Source organism: Cygnus olor, chromosome 9 (assembly GCF_009769625.2).
Source record: "Cygnus olor isolate bCygOlo1 chromosome 9, bCygOlo1.pri.v2, whole genome shotgun sequence".
Classification (NCBI taxonomy): Eukaryota; Metazoa; Chordata; class Aves; order Anseriformes; family Anatidae; genus Cygnus; species Cygnus olor.
This window is the reverse complement of record NC_049177.1, coordinates 9,728,978-9,756,294: the sequence shown is the minus strand read 5'-3', so window position 1 is coordinate 9,756,294 and position 27,317 is coordinate 9,728,978. Positions and strand designations below refer to the sequence as shown.

General features: G+C 36.7%; 1 protein-coding gene across 10 annotated transcripts in view; it reads right to left on the bottom strand.

Moving 5' to 3' along the window:
* Positions 1-27,317, bottom strand: part of STAG1 (stromal antigen 1) — a 183,452-nt gene that overhangs the window by 94,228 nt on the left and 61,907 nt on the right. For all 10 annotated transcript variants that reach the window (XM_040566489.1, XM_040566487.1, XM_040566485.1 and 7 more), the window contains one exon: positions 20,495-20,591. In XM_040566489.1, the coding sequence (XP_040422423.1) occupies positions 20,495-20,591 (97 nt within the window). The remainder of the gene's footprint in view (positions 1-20,494; positions 20,592-27,317) is intronic.

Genomic DNA, 27,317 nt, shown 5'->3' with positions numbered 1-27,317 from the left:
TGCCAGTAACAAAATTATTTAGAAGAGCTAGAAGTAAAGCTGACAGTCTGCACTGCCAAAGGATTTAATAGTAACAAAAATGATAAAAATGGCAAATAATACTCTTTAGGAAAAAAAAAAGCATGCTAATTCCACAAACTACTATCAGAAAAAGCAGCAGGCCTGCATAATTTAATGCATCCAGAAATAGCACACTTTATGTCTTAAAATTTTGATAAAGGAAACCTCTTCACTCTGAGTCTAAGTCAGATAATACTGTTTTAGTATAACTCTACAGTATTTGTATTTGGAAACAGTAAGCTGCTTTCATCTTAATGTTAACGTCACTGACTTTGAATAATAGAAGCCATTTAATTAATAACTAAAGCCACTAAATGTAGTATTTGTAGTGAATGACTTCACAAAATGGATCCTTTCATGCTTTGTTGGCTTGAAGTAATAATTCTCACAAGGCATCCACCTTTTTGTCAGAGAACTGCAGACTTAAACAACAGCAAATGACATGAACATGAGTAAAAGCTCTGGAGCCTTTGCTATCCCAAAGGCAGTGCTTTGTTCCGATTATGTCTTAACACACTTGTTGGAAGCATTCACAATTACAGACCTCCAGCAGCCGCATCCTGCCCTGCACTGCCTCGCTTCACTGTGGTTGAACGAGCAGTCTGTGATCAAGGAGGATGTTTATGCCTGAGGAGAGAGGGAAAGCACTGACTCCAACGTATTCCTGGGTTTAAACTCCTCTGAAACTCTCCACCTGCTTACTTAGTACTTGTTCTACGATTCATTTTTTGTGAGCACTACTCATTCTTGCAGTGTCCTGCACATGTGCTGTAAGGAAACTTGTTAAGTGAAACATTCTACATGGAACTGATGAAATAAAAAAATAACATAAGGACTTCTGTACTCAGTAATCGGCACTAGGTTTTAGGAGTGCAAGTTCAGGTCACGTATAAATGAACCTTGCATTGGATAGTAGTTTAGAGTTTACCTGAGCTGCAGGTTGTTAAGCCACACTGTGACTACTGTATTTAATGCTGCTAGTGGATCTATCACCTCTGAATTTATTTGTACTTTTCATCTCCCCAGAACTGTGCATCAATGAAATCTGCAGGTTAGCTCTATATTCCGTAAGAAAGGAACTCATTCTATTTTTAGAGCTGCTGCCTGATCATTTGATTTGATAAGCATGGGATCTTTTTTTTTTTTTTTTTTTGCAAGAAACAGTGAATAATTGTTCCTCTACCTGTCATTCTTTTTCCCATTGCTTGGTTCTTTCCTTCTCTAATTATGTATATTCTTTTGGAAGTGGGATAGTCAGAAATGCATTGAATGCTCAAGATGCAGATGTGATGCAAGTTTATAAGATAGACTCCTTTGTTTATACACATAAATTTGTCCTTTATTTCTGATTCTTTACGTCACCTCTCAAAGCACTGCCAAGCAAAGAGATTACATTTCCTAATTATTCACAGTGACAACAGGCTCTAGAGCAAAACAGCTCTTCACTTCATATGCAGAACCAAACTTTGGCTTCACGCTGTCAGAAGTTACTCAAATCCAGTGACAGAAACATCAGTAGTTTGGACGAAGGGCTGAAAGTTAAGGATAAGATACAACAACATAAATATCTGAATTAAGTCCATTTAGGTATATCTCTCTTTGAGAGTACTTTTATCAGGGCTGGCTTCACATCCAGGACATTAACTGCACTGCTAGCTTGCAGGACCATAAGCTTCCCTCTGTAACGAGAGAGGCCCAACATGTACCTGAGCTCCTCTTGCTTCCTGGGTGCAGATCTTATCAGCAAGTACAAATACCTGGTGGGAGAGTGCAATGACAACAGAGTCAGAGGCTTCTCAGTGGTGCCCAGCGACAGAGGACTCAGACAACCAAACAAGAGCACACTAACAGAGCGTAACTGTGTAAGCATTCCTGTAGCCAAGGGCTGAGTAGAAATATTACTGCCATTGCTAACAACAGGCTACAGGCATCTTAACTGCACAAGCTCCACGCTGTTAGGCTAGTTACCAATGTGGGAGAAGCTCCTGCTGTGTGAACTGCAGCTTGGTACCAGGTGTCTCCTGTTATAATGCACAGTTGAAGTGTGGGATAATAAATAGCAAAGGCCTTGAAAACACAGAATCTGTCTGATAAACTGATTTTGGCTAAGATAAATTGCTTCGTACCAGTATTCTGTACCCGCAATGTGCCACCATACTGTCCATGTGACATCTACAATGTTTTCTACTAATTGCAATAAACCCCAGAGCAGTTTTAAAAATACTCTTTAAAGTAAAAATAACAGAGCTTTGTTCCAGCACACTTCACATACTACAGATTCTTTATTATACATTCTTTTAGATAGCGAAGTTTTAATCCACCAATTTGGAAAATAATAGATTATGAGTATTTAACAACTGATGATGACTGATTTTCCTGTTTTATTTCCTGTGATTTTTACCAAAGTTGCTCCATGCAGGGACAAACTTACATCTACTTATTTGCCTGAGAAATCTAGAATCGTAGAATAATTTTGGCTGGCAGGATTCCTGGCCGTCAGCTAGTCCAAACCCTTCCCAATGCAGGGCCAGTTAGACCCAAAGAATTTTGAGTACATCCAAGGACAGGGATCCCACAACTTCCCCCTTACATCTCCAGTTCCTGACTACCTCATGGCAAAAATGTTTTCCTTTACGTCAAACTGAAATTTCCCATGCTTCAACTTGTATCGGTTTATTGTCGACACACTGCTATGGATCTGCAAGAAGCATCTGGCTGCACTGTCTCCATAGTCTCTTATTATTTAGAGAAGGAAGCCACTGTTAACTGCATGAGAACTTTTGAAGCATGGCTCTGAAGAAATACACTTGGTACACATCCTCTACAATTTTACTTAAACCTTTTGCTGTTCCAATATATGGAAGAAAAGGATAAGAAAAACGAGTCTGTATTTGCAGCATCTATATGGTGACAAGTCATACTGTCAAGAGCACCACCAAAGAGACCACAACACCTCCCAGTTTTCTAACTCCAACCTTTGCTTTTCAGAATTCTTCATTCATCACTCTGAGAGTTACCAGGCAGTCAAGCACTGGCTGGTACCTTCTCATAACATTTACCTGATGAAAAAAAAAATAAAATAAAATAAAAAAAGCAAATATGTTAAAGTACAACAGTAAAATTGACACTGTAACCACTGCAAAACAGATTTGCAGCAGAAAGCTAAAGAACAGTCAACTTCATAAAAAGTAATTGCTTCACAAGCCAAGACTGGAGATACAGAAATGTCAGAAATAATTTAAGTCTAAAATATTTGATTATCCTGGTTAAATGAAAGTCGTCATCTGCCTGAAAATGTTTCTCTGCTTTTTTTATTATTCTAGAAAAAGAAGATGAGACTTATGGGTGCATTTCTGTCTGTAATTATGCTGCTTAATGAAATCTGAACCATTTCTTTCAACCAATCTGACAGATCTTAGATATAAAAGGTTCCAATAAATTTTACAAAAGCAGGTAGTTGAGTAGAAGCCAAAGATGCTACAAACCATGACCTCAGCCTCTGGTAAGACACCAAAAACCCCTCTGAAGCAGGAGAAATACAGGGACACTAGCATCGTGAATGCCACTGCTTCTTCAAGAAAAGCTTCAAGTGGAGCACACCAACCTCTTCCACACTAGTGTTTGCTATATAGCTTATTCAGCTTCCAAAAAGTTATAAGCTTCAAGAACTTTCTGAGAGAATTACATGGCATTCAGAACTTCATCTCTCATCAAGAGTATCTGACACTATATGAGTATGTTCAACAGTTTTTATACAGTTCAGTGAAGATGACAATGAACACAGATACACTAGATATCACTCTTCATTATTTCTGCTACTCCTGAAATCACTTGTTTCCAGTATACTAAAGACTAAAAGCATTTACTGCCCATGATCTATGAAAATGCAATGCAAAAATTAGCAGAGCTGGCTCAACGCAATGCCTTTATCTTCCTCTTTCCCCATTTAAAACTATGCAAGGTGAAATTTTCCTTTTTCATGTAACTGTTTTTCCTTCTTTTCTAGGAAAAAATTCCATTTTCTATTATCTGTTTGCTCACTCCAATACTTTTTGGAAATCTGAACACATGTATGGAGGTGTTCCTTGTCTAAGGAAATAATAAGAAATTGAGAAACCACCTGCAAATATGCATGATCTGTGCACATCATAGAATTAAGATGCTCTCTGCAACCTTCATTTTGTCCCATGTGTGTGCACTGTGACTGTCTAGCCTCATTAAGCACAGGGAACATGTCAGTTCTGGAAATGAACAGGGATTGTGCAGGTAAAATTATTGTATCTTGGCTGTGTGCAGCTCTTGCTACAGCCAATGAACTTGGCAGGCAAATGCAGGAAGAAAGAGGGTGGTCTTACAAGAGAAATTGATCAGGATGCTGCAGACTGCTACTTTCTTACTGTTCGGAGTTCCCATGAGTGTCTGGACAATCTAAACTATGTCAAAAATGGTCCGTAACTGCACACTCTTCATTTTCCAGGCATCTACTTTGCAGTCTCGTGGATCAATTCAAAGTGCAGCATACAAACAACTGTATCTGCATGTACACTGACTAACACCTTCCTTTGGGTATGTAAAAAAAAAAAAAAAAAGAAAGAAAAAGAGGAAGAGCTTTCATTAGCCCTTCCTTACTGGAGAAGATTACATTCTAAGGGCCTGGGCTTGAGTCCTGCTTTTTTCTTATTGGGAATATCTATCTGTCCCACAAATTTAAGACCTTCAAGTTTCCATTCCATGAACTTCACAAAATCTTCTAGGTACTCTGAGCCCAGTCATTAAGCAATTTGAAGATAAGGAGTAGGAAGTCAGTAACAGCCATGCTTTAAACATTTAGTATGTTATCTGGAAAAAACTCCCCACAGGGAGTGGTACAGATATCATATTTGCAGTCTCAAAAACTTTTTTTTTAATCAATGACAGTGTGTGTTAGCCAGTTACAGAAGAGAGGCAGTATCTTTATTTAAAAGGGACTTAAAAATAAAAATTGGTTGAAATCCTACACAAAAAAAAGCCCGTGAGAAAAAAAGGTTTCTTTTTTTTTCCTCATAAGGATTGGGCTACTACCGAAAAATAAGAGAAAGCATCATATTAAAAGTGAGCTTAAAGCAACACCAAGTGAACTTAACAATAGCTGCTCAAACACTTTGGCAGGGGCAAGAGAACAAAAGAGCACATACCAGAGCATAGATCAGTAAAATCTGGATATGCTTGGTGATAAATATAATGCAAGAGGGAACTGTCACCTCTGAACTGAGAAAAGACAAACTGCTGGCAGCTCTCATGACAAGATTGGAGGAACAGCAATCCTAGGGCAAATATGAGGTCATCAAAAACTGTGTGGAGTGGCAACTGAAGATGCAAACTGAGGAAAGACTGGAAAACACACAGAGATCACAACAGTGTTGACAACAAATTTAAGTGGGAATTTGGAAGAGGTGCAAAAAAATGAGAGGTTAACATAGAACTTGTTTCTCAACAGTAGATATCTAGGATTCACTATTTGAAAGCAAAATGAAGACAAAGTAAGACTGATGTAAAGTTATGTAAAGCTTTGCTTTTCTAGTATTGTAAGTGATAAAGCAGTAACTAATAGAGAGTGCTGCAAGACTGATAGCAATAAATAAAGGATGAAATACAAGAGGGAATAGAGAGCTTAAGTGAAGAAATGAAGAACACTAATTAACACAAAGATGGTGGACTCAAGGGGAAAAATTAATCAAGTACCACTATGGAAAAAGATCAAAAACACAAAGGAACGCAGCAAGTGAGGCAGGTTTAATCTGGAAAATGGCTTAAATCCTTATTTACAATCTCCTCCCAGATTGCTTTGCACCCTCTACCTTACAAATATTAATAGTAGAATTAGTTGAAATGGTGTGTTTGGCTTGAATTAAAAATGGCACTGAAAATAATCAAGTGTTACTATGCTGCTAGGGCATTTCTCTGTAGATTTCCAAATGCAAGACACCACTGATGCAGTCACAGAATACAGCAGTCACTTTACTCCGCTGGTTCTGTCTTACAGAGTGGTGCAAATATATTTAAAGAGGGAATATACGAAGCAATGCTTGGGCAAAATATTTTAACATAACCTACAGCTAATGTTTGATTTTGCAAAGAGCACTTATTTTTCACAATAGCTTGTAACAAACTACTCAGAGTAATTTTTTTCCTTTTGCCTTTCAGCACTTTAGGCAAACCTTTAGTTTTCTCAGTGCTCCCTCTTCCCCACTATCAGTTTAAGATGTTTGGAAATCTTAACATAAGGGTGTCTTTACCATAATACACTCAAATTTTTAAGATCAACTGTAATGCTGAAATCATTTTTTTTGGCATAATGACACTTCCAGCTGTAACTCAGTGTAAACATAGACAATGTCTAGCAATTTTTTTGTTATCCTTCTTACATGAAATTTTCCTTGAAATCCATAATAGAAGCACCAAAGGATGTTATATCATGGGTCATCCACTTGATGAGATTATTCAAAAACTGAGTTACATTTTTAATTTATGGTGCTGTTCAGCAGTATATTCTGGCTGTACCATTCTGCAGCAGTGTAAAGCAGCCCCACAACATACTCATCAAATGAAACGGGTTTACCGCTATTTTGGACACTGAAGCAGAGCTAAACCACCAGGATGTACACTCATCTCAGGGAACACATTCTTTTCTTGTAGGTTTTGGAGTCCAACGTTTTTTCCTCTGGTTTTATACTTCCCTGCATTTAAATTCACAGGTTTACCTCTACATCCTTCATTCCTCTGTTACAGGAAAGTATGAAACAGATGTTTCAGTTTCCCTTTCTCCTTGAGTTTTCCCTATCAATGAGATCTCAGCACATTATTATATTTTTTCCCTAGGATTTTTAGTACTTTTTTGCTGTTATTGCAGGCTGATAAGAACAAAAAGAAATGCACAAAGCATTTCCCATTTTCAAAACGCCTGCCACCTTACACTGTTTCCATGAGATCAAAGTCTCAAAATCCCTAAGTGTTAAATGTATTTTTCAAAACACTGAAATGCCTCTCACTGTTTCTAATCAGAATGAACTGCAAGCGTTGCTTTACACAGGTAGGCAGACAGGAATACTACCAGGGGGTGAGGAGTGCAGATGGTCGTCTTTCCCAAAAGCAGCTTGTTGGTCAGTCTCCCTTCAGAGCACTGGGATACATTAGCCACTTAGTAAGATCTATTCTTTGAGTATTACCCTGAAAGAAAGCTACGGGATATCCATCTGTGCATTCATCTGTGCACGTTAAACCTAGATACAATACCTGCAGTTTATCTGTAACTTGTCTCACATCTTCACAGCTTGGATATTGAACATGGTCCACAGTATCTCTGTTGATTTTATAACCTACCATAGTCAGAGCAAAGCCAATGCAAGTGATCTCTACTATTAATACTGTATGCTACAATAAATACACTTTACTATTAAAATGCTGTACTATATTAATATGTATTAATTTACACTGTACTAAACTAAAATTAATCTAATACATAGCTGAGATCTATTAACTTACTTTGAACGTCAAAATTCTTCCCTCCTGCCCCAACCTCTGATTATATTTTTGCCCTTTCTCCCTAAGATGTATTAAACACCTCTGCAATCAATGAGTTAAATCTACTAAGTTACCATTCATGCAGAAAAGCACTAAGTCAATGCTAAATTTAATTTTATATCCTAATTAAGGAGGTATAAAAACCAATAGTGGTGTTATATACATAATATGCCAAGTAACACTACACAGTAATACTGGCCAGCGTATCAGACAATCAGAGCCATAAAGCAATATACAAAGTTAAACCAACTGCCAATTTTCATAGGCCACCGTTTCCTTCTCAAGAAGAAAAAGTTCATACCCAGCAGTTACAAATGTACTCTGGAAACGCCTTGTGAACTGCTGCACCCAGCCACGGCTCCTTATCAGCACACTGCTTACATCTAAGCTTCATTTGAGTGCAGAAATCCCAGAAACTTAGGACAGAAGCTGGCTGTGACAGTCAAGTTAGTACATAAGAACCCTGTGAACTAAGATTTTGTCATAAAGATGGTATCAATACAGTTTCACTCTTTAATTTCAACCAATGCATTTTTAATACAAAGAATAACTAGAATAGAATGGAAAAAGTGGGGAAAAGATGGTTATGAGAAGTCTCTACAAAATTCCACATGGGAACCCAAAAGTTATGAATGATTTATACAAAGTATCTGTATCTTTATCTATACATTAAGTAATTTATTATGTCTCAAAAAAAATCCCAAGGAAGTAGCCAGTGAAGTATTAGAAAGCAAAACAATGATAGCAAAAAAGTACCACATAGCTGAAGTACAATACCTACTGTTACATGCTACCATGGAAACCAGAAATAAAAATGGGTTGAAAATTAGGTATCAGACACATTTGAGAGTAAAAACATCCTTCACTGCTATTCGACAAAACAGCTGACAAGTGCTTGTTACGGGCCTGGGCTGGTATCTTTCCTATTGGTATGTTTTTTACATTCTGCCCCAAAGAAGCACGATATGATAATTTTAGAGTGTTTGAAAATCTTTAGAGCTCCAATGTACTCCCCCCCCCCCCAAAAAAAAAAAAAAAAGTTTGACATTATTATAACTCCATGTACACTTTGTAAATTAAACGTAAGTCATGGCTTTCGTTATAAATTGTCAAAAAGTATATTCATCAGTGAAATATCATGTGAGTTAAGTTGGCAGAGAATAAGCTATACTTTGCATACTTCACCAAGCAGTCAAATCTCTGGATCAACTATAAACCTTCTTTATGTTGGTTGTAATACTAGCACTGGAAGACTGGTGTGTCCAGTAAAAAAAAAAAAAAATATATATATATATATATATATATATATATATATAATTTGAGAACAAAGAGCAGATTAACTCATGCATGTTTCCTGTACCATTACCATTAAGATTAAACCCTTTGTAACTCAGATAAAGAATTCAAGACAGTTTGAATCCCTTATGGTTCCTTTGTTAATCAGGCCATAAAATTCCAATCTATTACAGAAATACCCACAAGTAGCACCAGCACTAGCATATATTTTCTTCTGTCTATTAATGGAAAAGACTTCATCTTCTGGAAGCAAAGTCAGTGGTAATTGGCTGAAAAGACTTACAGTTCAACAGCTGCTAGGAAAATTATAAATCAAAGTGCTCTCAATCCATATATCAATCTTCTTACAATTCAAGGCAAAAAGCTACTCTGACAGTGGTCATTTACCCATTGGCCAAACAATACAGCAAGATACGAAAACAAATTTACACCTTTCCTCTGAAGCTGACGAGAATGTGGTTTACTGTTGTTTTACCAACAGTGACCTAGCAGTATGAAATTATGATTTCTAGTCAGGCATAATACTCACATTCTTCTCTCTTCAAAAGTAAATGTTAGTACATTTGATTTTCTATTTTGGACTGCAAAAAACAGATTTTCTCTTTTTGTTAAATCACAGTTCTAGAAGAACCACCTCACTGCAGATCTGAAGTAACTCATCTTCAAAGACTTGAAAGAAAGGATTTTAATGATTTCCACTACATTCCCCACCGGTGTTTGCTTCACAAGAACTGAGATCTTCAGCTGACTCTATACTCTGAAACCTCCACACAAGAAATTCTGTTACAAGACTTGGTGTCAGGGTAGAAAGGACACTTGGTAACTTGACTGGCCCAGCAACCATTGTCAGTTCCTTAACATTTAATAATTCACTGACAGTTTCAGAGTCCAAAATTGACATGTCGCATGATCCTTGAGGCTGATTTACAGAAGCAGTTAGGATGACACAGGATTCAATGCCTTTTGGGGTTGTAAAATAGTCTGAAGGGAATTTGAGGACTTGGGTTGAGTTCACTTTAAACAAAAGTCGGATAAACAATATCCTTGGTACCAAAGGAGCTCCCTACATACACGCTGTCGTACACACGCTCACTTAGTACAGTATGAATTCAATTCACATAAACTCCAGTTGTAAAGATTCTCAATTTCTTTGGGATCATAACTTAAACAAAAAGGGAATCAATAAAACCAGCTCTAACTGGAAGAAATAAATCAAGTTGTTATGGGGATCTGTGGAAACGTATCTTGCCTGGTGTGTTAAATCTTTCCCTTTTTAGTCTTCTCCACCATCAGGAAAAAAATAGCTAAAAGGCAACCAGTAAGAACACAAGAATAACAGCAATCTTTGGTTAAGCTCCAAAGATGCTCTTCTTGAATATATCCTCCTCTTCTTCATCAATGAGCAAAGAGTCACCCTAACTGGCTAATTAATTAAACTGACTTGAAAACTACAAGATGAAAACAGTGGGCAAAAATGGCTTGAATCAACCAAACAGAAACCTGCCACATGCTCAGGTCACCACAATTTAAAGTTCCACTACCACCACAAAATCTGCAAAACTATTCTCAGCTAAACTATTTAGAAAAGAAGTATTTTTTTCCATCATCAAATAGATGTGTAATCAGTAATAGTTCTCAATTTAATAAAAGAAAGGCTACTTAGCAGCGCTGTTAGGTCCCTCAGAAATCTCCTCATTATTCTATAGCATAATTAAAGGCACTCCACGTATTCCCATTTCCCTATATAAACCATGTGATGTACTTACTAATAAGCTTTAGTCTCCCAAAATGAAAATTTAGCCCTTTCTTTTAATAGACGGCCATATACTAATTTTCTTAACAGCTTTCGCGCACACCTGCTTTTCCACATTACTTTGTTCTTATGCTTAAGGGATGCCAGTACGCTAAAACAATGTGGCTTTCTTCTATAGAATGTAGTATCTTCCACTTTCTATCTTATTTCATTCATTAATTTTATTGTTATCCACCTGCCTGAGCTCTAAAGTATTACTCCTACTTCTGTCCCCAGAGACAAATTAAGCCTATGTAAAACTCCAGTCTGTCGTCTCTCTGGAAGAATAACTGAAGACTACATAATTTTCTGGTAGTTTAATGATATTATTCCAAAATCGTTTCTAAGCCTAGGAGCGTGATCTGATCAGTTTTTGATTCTCACTTCATTAGTTTACTTCATGATCTCCTTTTTCAAGATTTGCGATTCTACTTTCCAAACAACTTTTAGTACATCATAGATCAGTTGTTTTTGTTGTTTGAGGTAGGGCTGGTTCTGTATGTTGTTGTATCTGATTCTACATCTGGATGATACAAAAACCTTTGGTAAGAGGTGCTTTGTGGTGATCCAATTTACTGCCTTGCATAGTTGTGTAAACAGAAGCCCAATTCAATCTCCAAAATAAAACTGTTTGAGGTGCAGCATTTAAGTTACAAAAATAATCACAATTACCCAGGCAGAAATTTCAAGAAAATCACTTTATAATGTCAATGACTTTTTTAAAAACAATGTCATTCTTTAGCAGTATTTTAGAAAAGTATGACCTCTAACTCTTGTCATAGAGCTACCTGCATTACTTCACAGTTCAATTCATATAGCTGGTTATATATTCTTCATCCAGAGACTGTACTGGGAATAAACAAGATCAATAGCAAATGCATTCTTGTCATACTAAATTAGATCTGAAGCAGAACCTGTTTTAATGGGTTAATCCCTTGAGAATTGTGGGATCTGATAATCTCTTGACTGTAATAAAAGGTTATTTCTAATACCATTATTGGCTATATCTATATATGGTCAACAAGAACAACAATATTACGATCTATATAATTAAATATACCTACAGTAAGTTTTCATTCCAAAAAGTGGCAAAAATTTTTAGGCCCTTTTTCCATGATCTTGCTTTCCTAAGTCACAGCATTTTACAAGCAATCTAGACTCATTTCAAGAATGAATGAATAAATCAAATAAATAGTAGGGACTGTGGTAAATCTGACGACTATATGAAAGGTATTTCGAAAGATCATGTTATGACTTTGTAGAGGTTTACTTCCACAACAGATGGTGCCTATTAAACTCAGCAGACTACTTCTGAGAGAAAAGACTTTCTCATCAGTCAAAGGTGTTTTAACCTTGTAACTGTAGAGTTCATCCCTTTATGAAATCAGGCAGTTTCAAACTGAAATACCAATGCTACTGATGGAAAATATGAATACCAGTTTCATTTAAGCCAATGATGTTAACTGAAAGAGAAGCCAAACATTTCTACTTATGTACCCACTTCTCAGTTGATGAGTTATGCAAAAACTGAGTTCAGCTTTGCTTACTTAAGCAAAAATACAGAGTACTGGAAAGGTTGCTCCTAACCTCTTTTTGCAAGATTTTATGGTACTTTTGTGCAACACCCTGTTCCACCCTTCCAGGTATCCCAGGAATTTGTACCATGCTTCTTGCTTGAGGCAAATATAGGAAAAGAAGAGAACATGGAGGTAAAGGCCATATATACCAGTGTGCCCTGTAACAGATTTGATCCTGACAGTACCATGAAATGTCATAACTTCCAGTTAAAAGGAGGTGAAAAATTTTAAGGCTCGTCTGGTCATAGTTCAGGCTGAAGAAGACTGAGGCTGAAGGCTGATGTAAATAGGGAATAAAGTAAGTAGTACTGGAATGTTAGAGGATTGTGTCTGCTTCTGTAAGAGTCCGCTTTTCATTGTTCCCAATTCTGATGCACCTTCTTTGAAACCCTAGCTGCTCTTCTTCTTCTATATCCAGCTACTATTGAATCCTTGCAGATTAAGGTAATACTGGGTTTAACAACTTTCTTTGTGCCAGAGAATAAGGCTGTTTCATTAGAATGCAGACCTTCTTAATCATCCCTGACTTTCTCTTCAAAAGTAATAACTGAAGTGTGTACTAGCACTATACTTAATAAACTAAGTATGGCTTCCTTAATGTAAAAGAGAACCACAACTACAGTGTTACCTGAAAAAAAAGTCATTTTTAGAATTTACTTCCTACTCCTGGTGTGGAAAATCTGACTCTAACACCAGCAGAATTTGTATGTTTGGAAAGGCAAGAGAGGCAAGAAGTCATTGTATCTGTAACCTAGTTAGAAAGCACTAAGATCTAGTGGTATTTGATGGCTTTTTATAAATAGTTTCTGTCTTCACAGAAAGTACATTTTAAGTCATCTAAAAAAAAAAAATTCTAGCAAACTTATCTAATGCATAGGTAAAGATGAACTCATAGGCAGGCACAATCTGCCCATAAGTCTTAGAGCAGTACTGTCAAAAAAAACCACCAAACTGATGTTTTTCCTTATCTGTTTAGTACAGAGGGGTTCCTCCTACAACAATTTATATTACATAAAAAACAAACCAAGCATAACTAAAGAGGAAATTATACAGATATGACCTGTAACACAACTATTCTGAAGCCTTAACACCAAGGGGTATTTATCGGTCTTCTCTTTTCAAATAATTGTAGCACTAGAGCATCATGATAGACCTGATAGAAACTTCTCAAATAGTGCCTTTACAGTCACATGAGTAGTACCATTTTCCTGATTGATATGTATGTAATTAACTGAACACACTGGAAAACAAGTGGTAATATGTGAAAGCCTTACCCAATTTATCTTCAATGAGCAGTCCCAAAAATGATGTTACAAGCTATGAATTCACTAAGTAGTACACAGAAGAAGAACACAAACTTTGTTCCATGCTTACAAGTGCTTTCATTTTTAGCAGAGATTTGAACATATGATACAGCACCAGCAGTGCAGACCTTGCTTTTATTCACTATACATTCAAAGGGAGCTTGCCTTTCTTTATGCATTTGGCTGCTCTAAAACATTCCGGTTTTGCTAGTCCTGTCAATTAATTGAATAAATTTGTTTTACATAAATTAAAATTTTAAATTAATTCACATTAATAAAACATTTAGTATCTGATTTTAAGCCCACTTATTTTTGGTTGTACTTGATATACAAATACTTCAATGTATTCATGGAGAAAGTAATAAAAAAAAAGTAAATGTTTCTTTTAAATTACTGTTGCTCCTGTTACCAATTCCAAGGGAAAACTCTTGGACTGAAGTCAGAGGTCAAAACAGCAGGTATTTCATTCAGCAATTTATGAAACCACAGCATGCCCTTCATTCATGTCTGCTGTACTGCACAGTCAGCAGATTTCTGCAGTTTTTTCTACTGGTTTCTGAAAGCAGTAGGATGCACCTTTTAGGAAAAAGAGGCCATCAGCTCACAGGTGTTTATAAGATTGTGATGTACTATTTCAAACCTTTTCCATACTCTCATGTCTGAATTCTTTTATTTTTAATTTTTCAAGGCTTCTAGAAAAGTCAGAAAGGTGGAAAGCTTAAAAACAAACAAACCCACAAAGCAGAGTTTTGTAGCTATTATTCCCACAGTCAAATTCTGAAGAGCTAAAGAATAGAAAAAGATAGGAAGAAGTACATGAGATGAAAGTATAGAGGCCATTCTGCAGAAAACAGAAGGAAAGATGGAAAACTTTTCTGATTTAAAAGCCACTGACATTAAAGCTTGAGCTTCAAGAAATTTAACAGAAAGAATCCATATGCAAATTTTCACAAAAATTCACTTTGGACATAACCATATTACTTGTCAAATGTTTGATATGACAACTTTATCTATCTTCACTTAAAGAACTGAACTGATGAAACATTTAATGCAGCTCTGGTAACCTAATTTATTTTCCACCCAAGCCAGTTAATATTCTGCATCTTATTTTCACTTTGAACGTTGTAAGGTTTCACTTCAAAATAAACACATTGTAAAAATGACCTCGGGGCTCAGAATCAAGAAGTAGAAAGTTCAGATCTGGTTTATCTTCACCACATGTGAAATTAAAAAGAAAATTGAGTTATTTCTATCCTTCAGTCTTACCTGCCAATTTCTGAATGTGGTTAGCGGTATCTTTTTAAAACCTCATAAAGGTATTGGGGATGTATATTTATTTCTGTACACTATGCATACAGAATATTTTATAAAACCTTGACATTACTAGAACTTAAATCATGTACAGGTAAGCATCATTTTTTTTCAATGTGCACTAGTCATTTACTTTGCAAATTCTCCCCTATACTCACACACTAAAAAGGGGTTTTACTGAACAAACTGAGAAAGTGCATTTTATGCTTTATACCCATAATAAAAATGTGAACTCCAACACAATCAGTAACTTCGTTTTCTAAGTTGTTAAAAATATTAAATATGTTCAGGCTATCAATTACTTAATAATACATGAATGACTGAAGAGGAAGCATTTTACTACATGCCAAAGCCAGCAACATTTCTCACAAACAATTTTGCAGTTCCTTATGTAAGGACCATTTGCAGGAAATTACGTTTGTCATTCAGTCTTCTTTCAGTGCTCAATAGCATTCATCTGTAAGAATAATATCATTCCACTGACCACAAACAAAACTGTGTTCAAGTAACCAATCTGTCCTTTTTAAACCAAAACATTATTATATTTACAACATTATTCTCCTATTAAAACATTATTAATCAAAGTAAATAATGCTATTTCCTCACTAATTTGCTTTCTGAAATCCTGCCCAACAGCAAAGCAAGCAGTTGTTTGCTCATTTTGTTTGCCAATCATACAATTGCCACTTCACAGTGCTTTTTCCTGGTTTTAGCCTTCAATTTCCTTAGGTAAAGCATAAATCTATTAGCTTGCTCCATGTCCTTAATTAAGGGCACAGAACATTAATAAAAATCAAAATGAGCACGCGTCTTGTGTTCAAACAAGCTAGCTCATAAATCCCGCACTTGTTGACTCTGTCTGTACCATTTGACCACAGACTTTTTCAGAACTTCTTACCAGAATGTCTCAGGAACAACTAGAGATTCAAAGCTCAAGCTGAAAGAGTGTGGACCCCTAACTGCCCAATTCACAAGGAAAATGTCAATAAAAAACATTCAGCTTTCAATATTGTGCACAAAGTTCTTACGCAGATTCCTGCTTACTTGCAATTAAAAAAATAACACTAAACAATAGCAGCAATAATGGCTGACTGATGGCAGTTTGAATATTTATTCATTAACATTTAATTCCTCAAAACAAACAAACAAACAACAAAAAATAATAGTGAAGATTTTGAGGTGGAACGTGACACATGAGAAAATCTTCATGTAAAGGAAATCCACCCATTTCCTTGACCAACAGTACTACTCCTAAAATCAACTTAAGCGTGCCATATCACAAACTTTCTAAGGGAGAGCCCTTTAAAATCCAGAGAAGGCTATAAGGCTAAGAATTTAACCATGAGGAAGTTTCACCAATTTTGTTTCTCCAGTAACTTGGGTCTTAAAGCTGTCCAATACAGGGCAAGGCTACCAGAAGATGCAGAGCTCAAAGCACTTCTGAAAATCCTCTTAAGAAGTTACAGGTTTCTGGCTTACCTATCAGAAAAGAAATGAGAGGAAAGCGAGAGAAAGAATGGGAATAATTTCACTGTGTACTTGAAGTACTTTAAGTAGTTCTCTTCAACATGTGAGAGACCCTTTTCCCCTGCAAAAGAAAGCTTCTTTTCTTACATGAACTCGATAGGTTGGTTTGTCCTTCACAGCTTAAGAGGCTGTTTCAACCACTAATTGCTTCTGGTTAGGAAAAAAAATATATTTATTCCACAAGCATGGCTCTCAGGCTTTAAAATCCAGAAAGGTCAGAGTGCTTGTGGAGTTTTCTGTTTGTTTTACATCAATAACAGAAGGCAAAAGCAGACAGTAATGCAGATCCCCAAAGCAGCTCTAAATGCATGGAGTTCCAGAAATGGAAACAGCCTGGTTGTCATAGCAGCAGAGCATGATACCTGAGCTAATTACTCAGGCTGAGAGGCACAGCTAATTAGCCCAGATGCAGCATCATACTGACACAGTTATAATGCTTCTGGGACCTGCGCATGCATATTGCTGATTAGACATTTCAGCTTGCTTGCAACTAGCTCAGAGATCTAAACACACTACGCTGTGCTTTATGCAAGTATTCAAAAAAAAAATCCTTCAAATAAGAAAGCAATGGAATAGAGTGCCAAAAAAAATCACAGAAAACTGAACACTGATCAGCAAATTGTCTGCAAGAGAGGAGGATGCCTGTATCCGCACTGCTACAAACCAAGCTACAAAATTTGAAATGGAAAACTCAGTCGTATGGATACACTTTCTCCTTCCAGCCACGTGAAAGTTAATTAAAAAATCCATTTATCATTATGACAGCCTAAATTCAAGAAAGTTCCCTGTTCACTAAAAATACAAAACCCTAAATTTATTTTCTGGCAGACAAAGAAGGCTGCAAATACAATAACACCTTCTTTATGGATTGTGAATACTCTGAAAAATACCTCCTACTAAACAAACAAACCTTTTTCCTGCGATGGTAAACAGCATTTATTTGCTCTTTTTCCAAAAATAAAAGCTATTTTAAAACTGAACACTAACTTTTTAACCTTTCTAAGGTACCATGTAATACAAGATCCTCCTTCTAGAAAATGCAATGCATTTTAAAATGGTACAAAACAAACAAAACATAATTTATTTTTAGTCAGTTTACCAACCCTTGTCAGCCATTCTCTCACAGAAACACCATGTTACATCACAAAGAAAATTACAATAAACTGTGAAAGGCAGATATTCTTAAAGAACAAAAAAAGACAGGATAAAGGAAAATTTAACTCTTTTCACTTTTTTTTTTTTTGGTAATCAAAATCAGTAAAGGCAACAAACTTACAGATCGAGTGCGAAAACTAGTGGAAAGATGGCATAAAAAGTGATTTTAACCCCAGTGAAAATCCAGATATTGAACGAGATGCTTTTGGTAGTTCAATAGTACAACCTTCTTATTTATACTAAATGATCCTTAGAATACAAGAAAGATAACTGAAGTCATACTAAAAATAAATCTTTCGTGTTTTAATTGTCATTGTATGAACCAGAACACATTACATAGAGAGTAACTAATTAAATACTCGGAAGAGCTGACAAAGGACAGACAGATGCTTGAATATCTGGTTAATATTTATTCAAAGTTGCACAGTTCTTGTACGTTAGCCTGCAAAATACATAATTTTTCCATTTTAAAATACTTTATGTAACATGCCTGCTTATTTATATTTACAACAGATCACTTCTAATTTCAGGAAGATCTCTAAGCAAAACCAGAGGATGCTAAGAGGTTCATTCAAGTGTATGCGCTGCCCAATAGAATGGGATAAATACATAAAGATCTGTATTTCTCTAAATATAAAGATATCTTTGTCAGGGTCAATACTATTGCTAAGTAAAGCTATTAAGTTTTGTGCCTAAAATATCTAATTGAAGTCAGAAAATAGGCACAGGCTCTTCACCATTTTACAACTGTTGCAAGAAATGTCAAGCTAAGTGCATTTTACATAGATTTAGATATCAAATGCTTTTAAGCACTATCAAAGCACTAGATTTATCAAACCTAGCATCACTTTCAAAGTTCCCTGAGGAATTTTATCTGTGATATATTAGAGCATATATTCTTGCCATGAAAAATAAACTTTGGTCTTCCTCACAAAACAGAGGAAATCCCCAAATTTCCATACCTCATTTTAATTAAGGATAGCTTATTATGCATTTCACCCTATCCACTCTCTTCTGAAAAAGCTTTTACTTATTCTAGTGAGCATGCATGTTTACTAGAATGGGAAGGGGAAAAGCCGCAACTGAGAACAGGAAAGAACAGAGCTGTTTGCCAGGATTTTAACCCTGTTTACAGCTGTGACCATACTCACTGCAAAAATTCCATCACAGAAATAAATCCCTCAAAACACACTGTAAAGTCAAGGGACAAGTCATTTTTGCTTTCTTTTTCCTATCATTGCTGTTTAGAATCGGAGGACCACTAACATGAGCTCAGCAGAGAGATACTCCTGTGGGTGCAAAACAAAATACTGAAAACAGATAGAAAGTTACTATTAAAAAATGAAACAAACAAACAAACAAAAACCACAACAAAACATAAAACTACCACCAAGAAAAAAAGTAAACGACATCAGCCACTTAAAATGCTGTGCTTTGCAGCCAATAATGGAAAGCTTTTCTGGGAAGCAATGGCTCCAATAGCATATGGTTGACAGTTGGCATTCAGCCTGTGTCAACCAGAAACGAAGTTAAAAAATACGATTCTTCTGAGATTTTAAGACTGCTGCTTTCTCCAACAAGGAGAAAGAAAGGAAGTAGAAAGTACAGGAGAACAGCAAGGGAATGAAGATATACTTATGACATGACTACACCAAAGGCTTCCATTAAGAATAAAAACATATGGCCATGGATCCCCTTTGGTTTAATGCTGCCCAAATTCTTGAAAAGACGTTTCTTTTTTTTTTTAAAGTACACCTTTAAAAGTGTTAAAAAAGGGCGAACAGAATGCAACCATCTTCACCCAAGCTGCAAAACAAGTCTGAAAAATATTTTAGGTAATCTGTGTGAACATTGACAGAGGTTGATAACCTAAACCCTAAGCTTTAGCCCTTTCACAGAATGCTTCCACAGCTCCAGTCTTTCCTATAATCCATAAAATAAGTTTCTTTCCCTAAGCTACAAAAAAAGGCTTGCTGAAGCTACTACTGATGGCTTATATTTCTTTTTCTCTGATGCTTTTAACTGTACTTGGGACTTCTCCTTATAGTTAAGAAAGAAGAAAAGGGACTTGTACCCAAATCATTTGATGGTCTAACGATGTATTTGCACGTCAGTTACGAAATGGGGAAAAAGCATTTTTGAATTATAGGTTATTTTCAATTATACTCAAAGCAAATTATAGGAAGCATCAGGAAACAAACAACAGTTTGGTTCTGGATGCTACAGAGGGAGTAGAGCTTTGTTTCTCTCTGTTTTCAAGGTTAACTGTAAAAAAACAACACATGAAAAACTCGTTAGAAAGCACAATGTGGCAAAGGAATGCTAGAAATAGTGCCCATTCCAGGTAACGGAGGCTGATTAAATAGGGTATAAAAGACTATCCACGCTGCTGACTTGATAAAGTATTGCAGAGGAAGAAGTAAGATTGGTGCTTTATCCAAAAAAATCTTCTCTTGCTAATTGAAGGCAACTGAAGCTTGACTCCCTCCTCTTCAGATGAAAAAAATCTTGTTTTCCTAGAGAGAGAGGAATAAAAAAGCAGTTGAAGCATAGCTACACCTACTAATCCTCGTAATAAGAAAATATTTGGGAAGAAAGAGAAAGGGGAAGTAAAGATACGCCTACCTTGATTAACAGATCTTTGGTCTCCTTTTGCTGACGAGTAGAGTATCTCTGGGAGGATTTGTACACTTTAGGATGATGGCAGGAAAGTGAGAAAAAGAAAGGGTATGCCCTTGACAAACAAGCTTTAAATAAAATTATTCCTGAATGCAGACAATATTTCTATACCAACCATGCATATGAGGAGTACCAATCCATGTGCCTCCCACATCTTTACCAGCATTTGCACTAACGCACGTTTGTATGACTGTCAGATTTATTCTATACAACTTGTATCCAACGTTCTGTACCTCGACATCCTGAACACTGGATAAAGAAGTTGATTAAATCCAGAAGTGCTATGTCCCTGTCTTGTTTATATGATTCAATCCAGTCGTCCACCACAGACTGTCAAGAAAAAAAGAATACTTATCAGACACTCTTAAAAAGTGTTTTATTATAAGGCAATCACTATTCTTTTCAGAATATAATTTTATAGCTGAGAATTTATTTTGCATAACTTGTGTGTGCAAATGCAGAAATCTATACACCTTCTTTTAAGGTGGAGACAGAACAAATACTGTTAGAGAACAGAACTATATGCATTGTTTTCTGGTATTGTAATCGTATAAACACAGATTCAAATTCAAATCACTTTAATTTCTCAAAACTCACAGTATTTATACAGTTTCACAGTTGTGTTGAAAAAACAAATACTGTAATTCCATACAGAATGACCAACATACACTCCCAGAAAACTAATGAATAGAAACATTTTGGGATAAAAACTGAATTTACAATGCATAATGCACATCTCAGTATTTCTAAAGGTCTAAGCAGTATATCAATCATTCATAAACACTGTACATAGTTCAGGAAGACAGAATGCAATGAAGACTATTTTGTGAATACAAAACATAGAAATTGGTCTTACAGTGTTTGGGAGTCAATAATTCACCTGAATCACTGTATATGAAGTGGAGTCGGTTTCAAACTGCACTCAGAACTATATATAGTCAGGAGATATTTTTATAATCACTGATAAGCAGGCGTAGCATGCAGTGATTATTATGAAGGATAGCAGGGAGGAGGACAGAAAGCAGACAGGTGTCAAGGTTTGTCATTTGTCATGTATTAATCTCTGGCGACACAGTACATGCTTCAGTGGCATGATGAGAAATGGCACTAAATGAATTTTGCCTGTCAACATAAAAGTGCAATCACGTCACAGCATTGGAAAGAGTTAATGGCAGATGTACATCAGCCGAAAGGAATGTGGAGCCACACAGTGAATGGCAAAGCCTGTAGCTGCTTCCCATACAGGCACATTCTGACTATTGAACCCCGTCAGCGCCGGGGGGACCCAGGATTTTTAAAACTCCTGATGTAAGTACAATGGAGCAATGAGGACAAAGCAAGCAAAGTAACTGTGGAAGTGCTTTAAGAACTGTTCTAGAAGAGCAAGACGGTTTGATGAGGTCCCTCTTCAGCCCGATTCACACTTAAGGAATACAAGTATGACCTCCTTCCATGTCACTAACGTACAACATTAGTAAACCTCTCTATTTGGACCTCCTCAATTACATACACAATAAAGGTAATGAATTGTACATATTTAATGTAACCAAATAATATATTTTACTTATTTTATTTGGAGAAAAAAAAATCTTTACCATTCCATGTATGTGATAGCATTCATTAAGAGAAGCTTGATTAGCCTGACTATACTATTGGAACACACCTTGCAAATGGATTATTTGATTTTTGGGAGTTCAGGTTTATAATGCATTTCTATAAAATTAAATTTAAAAATCCTAATCCCCCTCAATCAGCTTCTCAAGCAAGCTGGAAAAAGAATGAATAGGAACGTCAGAATTCAAATAATTCAACCTCTTGGAAAAATTTTGCCTCTTTCTGAACTGGCAGACATAAGGATAGCTTCTGGAAACATCCCTCTGCAGTTCCCAGCTTATCCAAATGAAATCTCCCGATTGCCAGTAGGACCTCAGCAAGTGTTTGGAAGAGGGAAGCAGAGAGAAAACAGTTTTGTACATACTAGGAACGACAGCCTCTGTGAAATGAGCCAACACGCTCCATCTTTAACACAGGTCACTATACTTGTTCCTAACCCAAGTCAGGATGAGACTATCAGCATTCTCATGTTGTTCAACAACCAGCATGAGTCTCTACACATTCAAAGTACCAAAAAAAAATAAGTTTTTAGAGGTTTTGTCTACAAATACACTCGCATGCACAGTAGGAGAAGAAACGTTACAAAACACTGTCCATCTGCTACTTAGAAGAAATCAAAAAGAAAGTCTTGGCCTCAAATTAATCTTGTTGAGAAAACATAAAGCAGTAGCACAAAACTGACTATCCAGAATGCTTCGCTATTTTTTCATCACGAATTTAGCCCTCTTCCTGTCAGTATCAATCATTCATAGAATTCACCACAGCACATAAAACCAAACTTAACCAAATGTAAAAATTATTTACTAAAATAAATATTGACAAAGCTTAATGACCAGCCTGCTGGTATACTGACAACTTAAAACATTTGTTTGAACAGCTTTATTAGTGTAGATATCAGAGCAACATACAATTGCCAGCAGCAAATTTTTTCACTCTAAAAACCAGCAGCTGTGCTGGGCCAGACCACAGGTTGTCCCGCCCCACAGAGCTTCATGTAGGGAAAAACGTAATAGGGCAAGAATATACCAATACTTCCCAGTTACTCTCCCAGACTCTTAATTTGCAGCTCAGAAGCTTCCTGAGCGTGAATATGGTTCAAGAGACGTTATATTTCCTTTCATGAATGTGTCTGTGAGCCAGAAAATGTTACCATTTACAGCATCTTGTAGCAGTATGTCTCAAGGGTTAAGTACTCACTTTAAAAAAGTGCAACTTTTGTTTTAAACTTGCCAATAGCTAGTTCTATCTGATGCTACCTAATTCTTAAGGAAGAAGAGAACACAAACCTCCAGCACCTATTTCCATTTTCCATGTTTCCAGCATATTCTCCACTTCGCACCTCTCAGGCAGAAGAATTCTACTCTGTGCCGTCGTGGCTTGCACAGAAATACTTTCACGTTCTTATCTTTGTTCATCCTTGTCACACATCTCTTAACATTTTCTAATAATTTCTAAATAAAATTTAATAATAATCTAATCTAATAATTTCTAAATTTCTAATAATTTCTAAATAAGTTTATTATATTCTTCAAGCCTGGAAAATCTCAAATGTTTTTTCTAGTAACTAGTTCTGTTTTTAGTAACTAGTTCTCAGCCGGTGTCTGTGCTCTACCTATAGATGTTTCACATAAAGCACTCCTTGTAGAAGTAAGGCTAGCCTGAGAGATTCCTTTCCAAATTCAGTTTTGCTCCTGTTTCTTGCTACAACATTCTGCCCCTTCAGCTACAGCACTGCAAATGATTCTGGTCTGTGCTATAAATTATGTCAATGAACCCATCTGGATTTAAAAGAGGAGGATCAGAGGGAAGACCTGTACGAAGATCTTTCCATTTTGATTCTTCTTTTAAACAGTTATTTAATTGCTTTCTGCAGTACTACCTCAAAACCAGAACATTAGTTCAGCTCATCTACCTTCTGCTATTTTTCGGTCTCTTTATATACAAAGAATTTGTGAGGGACATGCTATGTCCTTGAGCAAGAAGCGTCCACTCCATCCCGCCTAGTACAGTACTTGTTTTTTCAAGCCAGAACCCCGATGCAATTCACAGAAGAACGAAGTCAAGCAGCTGATCTCAAGACTCACGGACGAGACCTGAGGCACTGCAGAGTGTTTAGCACCAGCAGTAGATAAAAACAGCAAAACCAGAGTGAAGGTTTGGAGCAGGGACAGCAGGCAAAGACTGCCTCCTGTATTGTCTGCACCTAATAGAGGATTGACAGAAAGTTTTAGCTAACATTTTTAATATTTGGGTACGATTCATCTCACCTAGCTTTACACGCATAGCCCACATAGTCACAGCCAGCCAGTCGCTCCCTTTGTACTGAACGGTCTATGGGCGCTATACATACATGCACATATATAGCCAATATTCAGTGGAGTTGACAGCGTACTTCATCTGTGCAGAGCACGTCTGCACTGTGAGGTAAGGTAACTCCTGCCTAAACCTGCTCATGATTACACCAGGTAGAATCCACTGCATCTCAGGGGGGATGAGGGTGACAAGGCACAGAGGCACCCAACCTGTGGGCATCACCACCCAGCCACACAAATCCCATTTGCTAACCCCTAAACACGAGGGGGGGGGGTGGGGTGGGGTGGATTTTCAGTGTATCTAAATCAAAGTAACACCCACACTTCTACAGAATTCAACCTCTCATGCACATTTGGCATGCCTGTTGGTAATTTTTTTAAAAGAGATTACAGTTTAAGGCAACAGGAGATAATGAAGCCAGACTACATATGCTACAACAGTTGGAACTTAATCAAACTGTTAACTTTTGATGCAACAGAAAAGAGCTATAAAAACTGAAAACATTAGGATGAAAAAATAAAAAGATAGACATCAGACCAAAAATAGAGACAAATATCAACTGAACCAAAAATCCAGCCGTAATCCAAAAACCAGGAAAAAGGCTGAATACGAGAGAAAAAGAAATCAGGCAGGCAACAGTAGAGCAAAGGGTGCAGCGAGGAATCATTGCCAGAAAAGGACAATTTTGCATAAACTTGCATAGAGGAAAAGACTCCTGTTAAAAACAAGGATATCTAGCCAACAGCCCACAGGTTACTACAAACCCTTCCAGGTGATTTCATCTTGTGAGCACCCTCCTTCCAGTCACCCCATGTTCAAGAGCTTCTCAGGCACAAGCAAGCAGCAAACTCCCTTAATAATTCTCCCAGCAGTGGCCCACATTTGGTCACCATCCTGCCCTGGCCCCTCCCTGTCATCTGTCCCAAATGCAGGATGGACACTGTAATGACATGGAGCACATGTAGTGACAGGAGGAGGGAAGGACCTTTGGAAAGGAGAGAGCTACAAGCCAGCTCCATCCGGAAGAATTAATCCCAATGAGAGGCTTCTCGCCTACTGCTGCAAAATGCTTCTGGAAGATGGCACGCTTCGATTGCACAAGTTGTTCTGGTGGTGCCCATCTGCTGCCAGATGTTTCTACCTTCAGATGCAGTAGGGAGCATGGATCTATCATATGGAAATAGGCACCTCACATGCTCTGCATGACAGAGGTGATAAATTCAGCATTCCTAGGAAGCACGTGCTGCAGTATTCTGCCCAGGTGCAGGAAACCAGCACTTTCAGGATTTACCAAATTCAGTGAGTGTGCACAGGGGAAGGGCCCCGACAAGGTTATGAAGTACAACAAATGAGAAATTACATGAGGTTCTCATCGTCATTACCAGCTTGAAGTAAGGCAAGGAGTACTGTAACTAAATTTTAAGAAAAGTCAAAAACTATCTAGCTCGATTACAGAGATGAAAATTACTCCAGTAACACCCACGACTCCCTCTCACTCCCTGCTTGGAAAAGAAAAAAGAAAGCAGCTACATATATATATGGACGCACATACATATATACATGCATGTACATCTATATAAGCTATAGATATACATATATATACAGAGATGCACCACATCTCTTAGTCAGTCATTGTGACAAGCCCGTACAACTACATTCTACATAAATGACATTATTTTTTCAAATTTGAAAAATGCTTCTATTCTTATGAGAATTAAGTGAAAAATCAAGATCTTCTGCAAATGACAGATAGTACAAATACGTAGTCAGCACAGAGATTTTCAAAAGCCCATAACAGCTTTCAAGAGAATCTCGCAGAAATTTACTCTGCAATGACTCTACTTCAAAAACTACCATGTAGCACAGTTGGAAGACAAAATCTAACATGCCTAATAGGCAAGAAATGAGAAGCTTAAACAAAGTTAAGGAAGTAGCAAAATAGATCCACAGTCTGAATAAACAGCTTAAAACCAACCATGGAAACTTTACAGATATACTGACCTTCACATCTCAAGTCTGCTAAAAGATAAATCAGATTTTTTTTTAGTATTGAAGAGAAATAGCAGCCTGAATTGCCAGTAAAAGCAGAAGTCTGATGCAATGAATGAAATAATGAAACTAGTTATCTTATTACCTCCTGGAGGCTTTTCAGCTATGAATCCATTTCATATTCCTTCAGTGCGAGAACATTACTACAGTGCTGGAGGAACCACAGGGACTAACTGCAGATGATACTTTGCCAGCTCATGTAAATTAGCACAGTCTCGCTAAATATTAATGAAAGTTCATTTCATAAAGCTATTTCACAATTTAAATTAAGTAACAATTTGGCAGCAGTGCTACTAAAACAAAGTAAAAACAAATGACACTATATGTTGAAGTGTAAGATCTGAGTCAACTGTAAACTAAGTCAAATCGAGGCTAAGGAACATTTAAATAATTTGCCGTTTCATACAACTGATCATGAACATGCTTCACTTACAGTGAAAACAACAGACAAAAAATGACTGGGACAGGCGCACAGTGTGTTTATATAAAAGTTACCAAAAAAAATCAAAATAAAAGTATATAAGGCATACTAATGTCTTCTGCCAATATGAAATTTGAAGCTTACTGAAACAAGAAAGGAAAGCACAGGGAAATAAAAAATTTCCACTATCTGTATAAAGAGCACCCTGAAGAGAAGATAAAAGCTAAAAAACGTGCTTTAACAGGTGGTGAGAATAACTTAGAGAACAGTGAAAATAAGAACATAAGGTAAGAAATGGGAGTAGCAAAAGACTTGTAATGCTCTGTGTAAAATTCTTTAAGTTCATTTACGCAGGGTTTTGTGTTTTTTTTAATAACACAAATCTTTTAAGGTCAAATTTTGTGAAGACTGAGGTAATCACACAGACAGTTACTGGGGAGAAGGTAGTCCCTAGCGTGTACAAGGATACGCAATTTCACGTTCTGCATTATACCTCAAGATGACTGGTAGAATTCCAAATTGCAGACAGCAAGTATAATATACACCCACTGAAAAAACTAATATAAGGTTAATAAAACAGAACTGTAGATTGAAAAGCTGCAATTTATCCTTTTTCCTCTAAAGATGGTCATTTTAAATTATGAGAGTTCATGCTTTGC